The sequence below is a fragment of the Oncorhynchus tshawytscha genome, unplaced genomic scaffold (assembly GCF_018296145.1).
Source record: "Oncorhynchus tshawytscha isolate Ot180627B unplaced genomic scaffold, Otsh_v2.0 Un_contig_388_pilon_pilon, whole genome shotgun sequence".
Taxonomy (NCBI): Eukaryota; Metazoa; Chordata; class Actinopteri; order Salmoniformes; family Salmonidae; genus Oncorhynchus; species Oncorhynchus tshawytscha.
Genome location: NW_024609827.1, coordinates 1167960 through 1178327, shown reverse-complemented (window position 1 = coordinate 1178327; position 10368 = coordinate 1167960). Strand labels below are relative to the sequence as shown.

Below are 10368 nucleotides of genomic sequence, written 5' to 3'. Positions count from 1 at the left end.
TCGAATCCCTGAGCTGACTAGGTTAAAGTCAATCAAGTGTGGTATTTATTTTTCTCTGTAGCCTCAGCATTGTTGTTTCTTCATTAATTAGTCCAACGTTTGGAATGGTGTATCCATTGTTGCAATTGGGTCAACATGCCAGTGCAAGGATGTGTAGACTAAAGCTAACATTTGCGAATAGCATTTAACAGGGCTATGTCATTCAGTTGACTAAAAACAAGAGTGCTTCATTGTGTAACTTTAATAACATGTTTATAGACAACAAACAATGCAGTTTTAAGAAAATACAAAAAAAAGTAAGAGATAAGAAAAACAAATAATTAAAGAGCAGCAGTAAATAACAATAGCGGGCCAATGTGCCACCGGTGTCGAGGTAATTGAGGTAATATGTACATGTAGGTAGAGTTATTAAAGTGACTATGCATAGAAAATAAATAATGCAAGTAGTCTGGGTAGCCATTTGATTAGATGTTCAGGAGTCTTATGGCTTGTCCTGTACCACTTGCGTGACATGGTTATAGCAGAGCATGTAGAAATCATAGATGTAATCATGCTGTAGTTTTCAGAATGAACCATTGACTGTTGTTTTAGAAAAAAAATACATAAGAGCTAGTGGTCTATTTTCATAATTATTCTGTTTAATTTCTATTCCTGTCTCAAATCAACTGGAACTGACCATTTCAATTGCAGATTGCTATTTTCAAAACAGATCCATTTGATTAATTCTATTGATAATTCATGTATTTTCACCTCATAACGTGTGAAGTTCCTCACTGGCCCGTTCATTGCATGGAGTTGGCACGCTCTCCAGCTCGCTACCTGCCTGCGTCTTGATTGGCCGTCTTGACCGAGATCCTACTGTACCTTTTCAAACCCGAGTCTGCGCTACTCTACAGTCTGCGGAAGCAGGGGAGGACCGTGCAAATTCCCAACGAGCTCCGGGATTCAATCCGCTGCCAAGGCACTCACCAGTCACTACTTCGGGGAAAAAAGGCTTATCTTTGAAAGAGCTCGAGCACTGCGTCTGTTGTAAAATTCGTTCGTTTCCGTTGTCTCGGAAAAGCAACATGCTGGTATAGTAAATATAGGGCTAATAGTTGTTTTTTTATTCCTTCCAAGCGCACATTTCTGTTGGATTTTTATCTGAATAATTATTTATTTTCGTGGATATTTTCGTTATTTTCTTCCACGGTGGAACGTGCGGAGCACGATGTGCACATGCGGTGGGATGCTCAGGGTTCTCCTGACAGTTCTCAGTTGAGTGATGGAGATTTGATCGGTAAACATTCGCTTGTTTTGTTTTTACACAATATATACATAATTTATGAACGAATGAAAAAATACCAAGAAGGACTGCAAAGATTCGACAGTGATCTTTTTTGAAAGAGTTGTGCGTGCAGTCTTCTGCATGGTTGCTATAGCCAACATCTCATTGCCATTTTAATTTGTTTAATTTAACTTTTCCATCCGAAGTGCCACTGTTAGCATCATTTCCGTATCATGTATTCACATTTCAATACAATTCCGCAATTGAGACTCGGCTAGTTTAGCCTAAATATCCAGTTTATTTCCGTACCGTTATTGGACCGAGGAGAGTGCACAGACCCGACGGAGACATGGCTAAAAACCCGTCCGAGGGACCCAATGAGCCAGATCTGAATATGCTACCGGACGAAGAGCTGCTGCAATGGGGCAAGGAGCAGCTGGTCAACAGGCTAAGGAGAGTGGACAGCGAGAAGTTATACCTGATGATCGAGCACGGCAACATGATGAAAGACGTTAACCGGAGGCTGCAGGTGCACCTGCACGAGATCCGCAACCTGAAGGAGATCAACCAGAAGCTCCAGGACGACAACAACGAGCTGCGCGAGCTCTGCTGCTTCCTGGACGACGACCGGCAGAAGGGCAAGAAGCTGTCCCGGGAGTGGCAGCGGTTTGGCCGGTACTCCGCGAACGCCATGTGGAAGGAGGTGGGCACCTACCAGCTGAAGCTCAAAGAGCTCGAGGCCAACCAGGAGACAGTGGTGCGAGAGAACACGGACCTGAAGGAGATCATCTTCATGCTGGATGAGGAGAGGAACGGAGCCGGTTCCCGGAGCTCCATAGACTCTCAGTCCAGCCTCACCAACCTGAACGGCGGGACAGGGATAGTTCGGGACTTCGGGGATGGCAGTAGTACCTCCAGCACGGGGAGCGCAGGTAGCCCTGACCACCACCACAGCCACAACCACATACACAAGCTGCCCGCAGAGAGGGAGGGCAAGCTGGGCAGCACCTTCCAGAGGAGGTCCATGGATGACCTGTCAGCGCCACACCATCACAGGAGCATCCCTAATGGACTCAATGGTAAGTTTATACACCTGTAATACACACCTGCCATACACTTCTCATGGCCTACATTGGTCCACACATCTGTATGCACCTGCCCACACCTGTACACACCTGTACACACCTGTCCATAGGCCATCTCATCTCAATGGTCCATACCAGCCTGGCGTGAGCTGGGATGTTAAATGCATAGGAGAAGGGGGGGATATCATTATTATTGATATTTGTACTGAATTGTTGAGGGAGCTTGCAAGTAAGCATTTCCCTGCACTGAATACCTGCTGTAAACTAAGTCGTTTTTAAAATTTGAATTAGACATTCCACCAGCAGTAGGGACTAAAAATGCAGAGTCATCTCTATATGACTCTGAGACAGACTGACTATTCAGACAGACTGACCCTTCAGACAGACAGACCCTTCAGACAGACAGACCCTTCAGACAGACTGACCCTTCAGACAGACTGACCCTTCAGACAGACAGACCCTTCAGACAGACAGACCTCTATGATAACACAGAGACATTGGACAGTGATGCTGCCTGAGTACCCCTCCCTCCTCCAGATGGATTCAGTCAAGGCCCACACAGCAGTGGATCAACCTGCCATATGACAGTCTGACTGACTGACTGTTTTTTTCCCCTCCCCGACAGACAGCCAGTGCCATATGTGTCGGACTAAACTATTATTATTGTTGTGATTACCTCACTGTTGTTGTGTTTAAATCCTCTTCTCATCCTGAGATGAAGTCATGATTGGGATGCTTACTGTAACACATGTAATGTACACGCGCTCGCACACACACGCTCACACACACACACACACACACACACACACACACACACACACACACACACACACACACACTGGATGCCTGAGTAGCCTCTTCAGTGTCCTACCATCAGATTGATGTGTGGTGAATTAGGTCACTGAGTATCACGGCCCTGAAGGAAGAAGAGCCGACTATTTTAATCTCTTTTAGAAGGGCTCAGGAAAATGGATTTTGGATGAGTTCACTGATTATCACTGTTGTCTTTGGCTCTTGAGGAGCTGTCTCTCTCTCTCTCTCTCTCTCTCTCTCTCTCGTCTCTTCAAATTCAAATTCAAGCTGCTTTATTGGCATGAAAACATTGTGTCAATATTGCTGTATACAATATACATTGTAACAAAATTATAAATGATAGCAAATAATAATATAAAATGGTAGTAAATAATAATACAAAATTAAATACAAAAATAATACCAATAAAATGGTAACAGTCAATAGTAGAAATGTAATAAATATAAAATCAAATTATGGAAAATGAAACTATAACTAACTCTAAATAACGGTCATCTTCTTTCTTTATATCAGTACTCAACTCAATCATCATTACTACGACTACTACAACCATCACTAAACTGTTATCACTACCATTACCACCCATATTTGGAATGATAAATAATTATAGTAATAACAATAATAGTAATAATAAGTAAGTTACTGCTTACTATGCAGATGTTATTATTCAGTGTCCCTCAGGCTATGGCAGGAAAATACATATTTGGCTGCAAGAGGAGCCATTACTCTTCGCCCAGGAGTATTCTTAGTTTTTCCTCTCGTCTCTCTCTCTCTCTCTCTCTTCTCTCTCTCTCTCTCTCTCTCTCTCTCTCTCTCTCTCTCTCTCTCTTTGTCTCTGGCCTGCTTAGGGTCTTTCTCTCAATTTCAATTCAATTCAGGGGACTTTATTGACCTGATAAGTTAAATTAGTTACATTGTCAAAGTATACATATAACAAAAAAGTGTGACCAACAGCAATAATGCATCAATATCAATGAGAATAATAATCCATTAAAGCAATAGTTGTAAGGCAGTAACATGACTGAGAAGCCCCATGACATGGTATGAAAGCCAAAACAAAATGGGAAATATGATTGACATTACATTGCATTACATTTTCACTAGCTGTCCCTCAGGTTGTAGCAGGAGGACACATATTTGGCTGCCAAAACATTTAGTCTTTTCACCCAATAAATATGAGATTTTTTTTTCTTCAGCTTTTATAGTTTCAATTTTTTTTTTATGAATTAAAATTTTGTGGAAAGAAAGATTCTCTTATGTCTGAGTATTTGTCACAGTGTAATAGGAAATGCAGCTCTGTCTCTACCTCTCCACTGGAGCAGAGTGAGCACAGCCTGTCCTCTCTGGGCAGCCAGGTTTGTCTGTGACAACCGGTCTCTATAGCCAGACTGTGCTCACTGAGTCTGTACCTAGTCAGTGTTTTCCTCAGTTTTCTTTCAGTCACAGTGGTCAGATAATCTGCCACCATGTACTGTCTGTTTAGAGCCAAATAGCATTGACGTTTACTTCCATTTTCTGTGGTGTCTTTCCAATAGGTGATTATATTTTTATTTTTGCTTTGTGATGATTTGGTTGGGCCAGATATTCTGAGTGCTGTCCTGAGGCTCTATGTGGTTGGTTTGGTTAGTGAAGTGAGCTTCAGAACCATCTGACTGAGGGGACTGTTCTCTTGTTCCATCTCTTGACATTGTAGGGCTGTGTGATGAAATGTTTTAGGGTCGCTTGTTTTTAGATGATTGCACAATTTGATGGCTCTTTTTACTATTCAAATATGGAGGGGGTTTTGGCCCAATTCTGATCTACATGAGTTTTTTTCTTTGCACTTGCAATACAGTCTTGCAAAACTCTGTACGCAGTATTTCAATTGGATGTTTGTCTCTCTCTCTCTCTCTCTCTCTCTCTCTCTCCCAAGGGTCTCTAACTCTCTGCTAAGGGTCTCCGTCTCTCTGCCTAGGGGACATTTGAAATGCATCAAGCGGACTAGAAATCAATGAATGCGCTGTTCTAAGACCTAAATACCCAGGCTTTAGCAGAGTGTTGGATGAAATACCATAATGAAATAGGATGCTAAGCCTAGTTTAATCTGCACATCACCACCATTACCCCACCCACGCTCACGTACACTCACTCACTCACTCACTCACTCACTCACTCACTCACTCACTCACTCACTCACTCACTCACTCACTCACTCACTCACTCACTCACTCACTCACTCACTCACTCACTCACTCACTCACTCACTCACTCACTCACTCACTCACTCACTCATCACAATGATTTGTTCTTTAGGATAAATACAGTCTGTTTCGTGCTGTAGCATACAAACAGACAGGCCGCCTAAATCCAGCCTCTGATTGGTTTGTTTTAGGAACGCAACACAGGTGCACTTCCTCAAGGAAATATTGTTCTATGTTCTGATTCCACAGCTGGTGTCTTTTGAGATTCCAGGAATTCTAGAATCTTAAAACCCTGAAGGTAGATATCCCGTATCCTAACAGCATGTTAGCAAACGGAGCTGTTTTTAATCTGCACACAAACACATTTTTTTGGCCATGTTTGTGCATCATTGCGTAACAGCAATATTGTGTGTGCTTGTCTGCCTGTGGCGGAATGGGGCTGGGCAGGGCTGACATCTCTAGCCTCTCTAAGCTGATGTTACGCTAAGCCCCTGAACCAAACCGTCCGTCTATGCCCTGGACTGACACTGTACTGTACAACCCTATGCTCATCATTGTCAGACAGTCTGTATCTCCGTAGCTTGTCTCCATGACTTGCATGGACTGTGTGTCAACACAAGACTCACTGTAGGGAATGATTACTCTATCTGCACATACAAAAATATGTATATTTAAATTAAATCTGAAATCTTTTTGGTGGGGACATTCTCTCCACTATCCCAGCCCCCTCCTCACTCAGTCAGTGTCATCAGTCAGTCAGTCTGACTGACTCAGTCAATCAGTTAGTAAGCCAGAGCCAAGCTGATGGATGAGGAGAGGAGGGGATGTGTAGGTCTGGTGTTTGAAGTCCAAGGGGAACAGTTGTTAGTTGCTGACTGGATGCTGAGTTCTGTAGCTTCAGTCAGGGCATCCAGATGCCAAGGAAGCCTTGGGGACTTTAGTAGACAAACATTAAAACCGTTACCGAGGTGCTAAATGAGAGACCACTGTGCCAGAGTGGGAGGATGGGCAGATGGATGGAAGAAGGGGAGGAGTGGGAATTCTAGATCTGGCATGCTCTTAAAGAATGAATCCAACCAACAACTACAGAAAACTATTGTTCTGCCTCGTCTCCACTCAAAAAGATCCCCCACATAGCCCTCGCCACATTTCTGGCTCCTCTACCCCTTAAGAAAGAGGAGGGAGAGAGAGCAAGCAAGGGGCGCGAGACAGGCAAGCAAACAAAAGGCCTTCAAAGAGGCTTGGTAGTGGGGGGTTGGCTGGGAGGTGGTGGGGGTTAGGCTAGGGAGAGGTGGCGGTATTGCTAGGGTGAAGTAGTGGGTAGGCTTGGTAGTAGTGGTGTGGGGGGGGGGCGCAAGACAGGGGAGGAGTTTCTGGTGGATCCTGCTGTCAGTGTAATTGCATTTTTGAGTGAGTTTGAGTCTGGTGACACTCCCCCTCTCCTCTTGGGGATAACTAGCTCTATACACACACATCTAAAGTTGATCTTTCTTAACCTGGAGAGATGGAGGAATGCATACCGCATAAGCCTAGCCTACAAGTGTTGAAACACCAATGGATGCTTTACATGCAACTTCTTTTTCCAGACCTCTGTTTGCTGGGATGGGTTATTAAAGATCTTTGATGGGGTGGGTTATTAAAGATCTTTGATGGGATGGGTTATTAAAGATCTTTGATGGGATGGGTTATTAAAGATCTTTGATGGGATGGGTTATTAAAGATCTTTGATGGGGTGGGTTATTAAAGATCTTTGAGGGGGTGGGTTATTACAGATCTTTGATGGGATGGGTTATTAAAGATCTTTGATGGGGTGGGTTATTAAAGATCTTTGATGGGATTGGTTATTAAAGATCTTTGATGGGGTGGGTTATTAAAGATCTTTGATGGGGTGGGTTATTAAAGATCTTTGATGGGATGGGTTATTAAAGATCTTTGATGGAATGGGTTATTAAAGATCTTTGATGGGGTGGGTTATTAAAGATCTTTGATGGGTTATTAAAGATCTTTGATGGGATGGGTTATTAAAGATCTTTGATGGGGTGGGTTATTAAAAATCTTTGATTGATTGAAGCCTGAATTAAAACTATGCCTGAAACTATACTTGCCTGTACATTGCGTGTCCCTATGTATACAACCGTGCGTGAGGCTACCCTTCCATCCATATAGGCTACATGCTGATTTCAGGTTCGGTGATGACACCGAGCATTGAGTGGAGTCTGAACAGAAACTATGTAGCCTATAGGCATGTTATATTGCGTGTCTCTGTGTGTATAGTACAGCAGTCACTTGTGTTCTATTTCCAGGAGCCACTGTCTGCATTCACTTATATCATTGGTGGTCTGGAATCTGGAATGGGATTCCACCCAAGGCTCTGAAATATGATGCAGTTGAGTTGCACATGTACAGTAAGACTTGCATTGCATTGTGGTGACTTGACTTTGTGGAGTGTGTGTGTGTGTGTGTCTACAGTTCTGTCCTGAGGTCTGGTTTGTATTTTTGTAAGGCTCCAGACCTGATGAGACCAATACATTTCTCTAAACCTGTCTGTCTCAGTGCTGCTGGGTTGAAATAGCACAGATATGCAAATAAGGATGCTTCCTTCACAGCCACGCCTCCTGACTAGGACTGGGCGAAATGGCCAAAATATCATGTCATGATATTTGTCACATATTTGATAGTATTTAACAGTATTTGATGTTTCTGAATATAAATGTTCTAAAAAGGCTTTCTGGGTGGTTCATGACCCTAGTGTGGTTCATGACCCAAGTGTGGTTCGTGACCCTAGGGTAGTTCATAACCCTAGTGTGGTTCATGACCCAAGTGTGGTTCGTGACCCTAGGGTAGTTCATAACCCTAGTGTAGTTCATGACCCTAGTGTGGTTCATGACCCTAGTGTAGTTCATGACCCTAGGGTAGTTCATAACCCTAGTGTGGTTCATGACCCTAGGGTAGTTCATAACCCTAGTGTGGTTCATGACCCTAGGGTAGTTCATAACCCTAGTGTGGTTCATGACCCTACGGTAGTTCATAACCCTAGTGTGGTTCATGACCCTAGGGTAGTTCATGACCCTAGGGTAGTTCATGACCCTAGGGTGGTTCATGACCCTAGTGTGGTTCATGACCCTAGTGTGGTTCATGACCCTAGTGTAGTTCATGACCCTAGGGTGGTTCATGACACTAGGGTAGTTCATGACCCTAGTGTAGTTCATGACCCTAGTGTGGTTCATGACCCTAGTGTAGTTCATGACCCTAGGGTGGTTCATGACCCTAGGGTAGTTCATGACCCTAGTGTAGTTCATGACCCTAGGGTGGTTCATGACCCTAGTGTGGTTCATGACCCTAGGGTAGTTCATGACCCTAGGGTAGTTCATGACCCTAGGGTAGTTCATAACCCTAGTGTGGTTCATGACCCTAGGGTAGTTCATAACCCTAGTGTGGTTCATGACCCTACGGTAGTTCATAACCCTAGTGTGGTTCATGACCCTAGTGTAGTTCATGACCCTAGTGTAGTTCATGACCCTAGGGTAGTTCATGACCCTAGTGTAGTTCATGACCCTAGGGTAGTTCATGACCCTAGTGTAGTTCATGACCCTAGTGTGGTTCATGACCCTAGGGTAGTTCATGACCCTAGGGTGGTTCATGACCCTAGTGTAGTTCATGACCCTAGTGTAGTTCATGACCCTAGTGTAGTTCATGACCCTAGTGTAGTTCATGACCCTAGGGTAGTTCATAACCCTAGTGTGGTTCATGACCCTAGTGTAGTTCATGACCCTAGGGTAGTTCATGACCCTAGGGTAGTTCATGACCCTAGTGTAGTTCATGACCCTAGGGTAGTTCATGACCCTAGGGTAGTTCATGACCCTAGTGTAGTTCATGACCCTAGTGTAGTTCATGACCCTAGGGTAGTTCCCCTAGTGTAGTTCATGACCCTTGTAGTTCATGACCCTAGGGTAGTTCATGACCCTAGTGTGGTTCATGACCCTAGGGTAGTTCATGACCCTAGGGTAGTTCATGACCCTAGTGTAGTTCATGACCCTAGGGTAGTTCATGACCCTAGGGTAGTTCATGACCCTAGTGTAGTTCATGACCCTAGTGTAGTTCATGACCCTAGGGTAGTTCGTGACCCTAGTGTAGTTCATGACCCTAGTGTAGTTCATGACCCTAGGGTAGTTCATGACCCTAGTGTGGTTCATGACCCTAGGGTAGTTCATGACCCTAGGGTAGTTCATGACCCTAGGGTAGTTCATGACCCTAAGGTAGTTCATGACCCTAGTGTAGTTCATGACCCTAGGGTAGTTCATGACCCTAGGGTAGTTCATGACCCTAGTGTAGTTCATGACCCTAGTGTAGTTCATGACCCTAGGGTAGTTCATGACCCTAGTGTGGTTCATGACCCTAGGGTAGTTCATGACCCTAGTGTGGTTCATGACCCTAGTGTAGTTCATGACCCTAGTGTAGTTCATGACCCTAGTGTAGTTCATGACCCTAGTGTAGTTCATGACCCTAGTGTAGTTCATGACCCTAGGGTAGTTCATAACCCTAGTGTGGTTCATGACCCTAGTGTAGTTCATGACCCTAGTGTAGTTCATGACCCTAGTGTAGTTCATGACCCTAGTGTAGTTCATGACCCTAGTGTAGTTCATGACCCTAGGGTAGTTCATAACCCTAGTGTAGTTCATGACCCTAGGGTAGTTCATGACCCTAGGGTAGTTCATGACCCTAGGGTAGTTCATAACCCTAGTGAGTTCATGACCCTAGGGTAGTTCATGACCCTAGGGTAGTTCATGACCCTAGGGTAGTTCATGACCCTAGTGTGGTTCATGACCCTAGGGTAGTTCATGACCCCAGTGTAGTTCATGACCCTAGTGTAGTTCATGGCCCTAGGGTAGTTCATGACCCTAGTGTAGTTCATGACCCTAGTGTAGTTCATGACCCTAGTGTGGTTCATGACCCTAGTGTAGTTCATGACCCTAGGGTAGTTCATGACCCTAGTGTAGTTCATGACCCTAGTGTGGTTCATGAC

General features: G+C 44.2%; 1 protein-coding gene across 2 annotated transcripts in view; it reads left to right on the top strand.

Moving 5' to 3' along the window:
- Window positions 1–832: 832 nt before the first annotated feature.
- LOC112249885 (coiled-coil domain-containing protein 85C-B) overlaps window positions 833–10368 on the top strand; it is a 116924-nt gene continuing 107388 nt past the window's right edge. For both annotated transcript variants that reach the window (XM_024419597.2, XM_042319180.1), the window contains exon 1: window positions 833–2346. In XM_024419597.2, the coding sequence (XP_024275365.2) occupies window positions 1617–2346 (730 nt within the window). In that variant the 5' untranslated portion in view covers window positions 833–1616. The remainder of the gene's footprint in view (window positions 2347–10368) is intronic.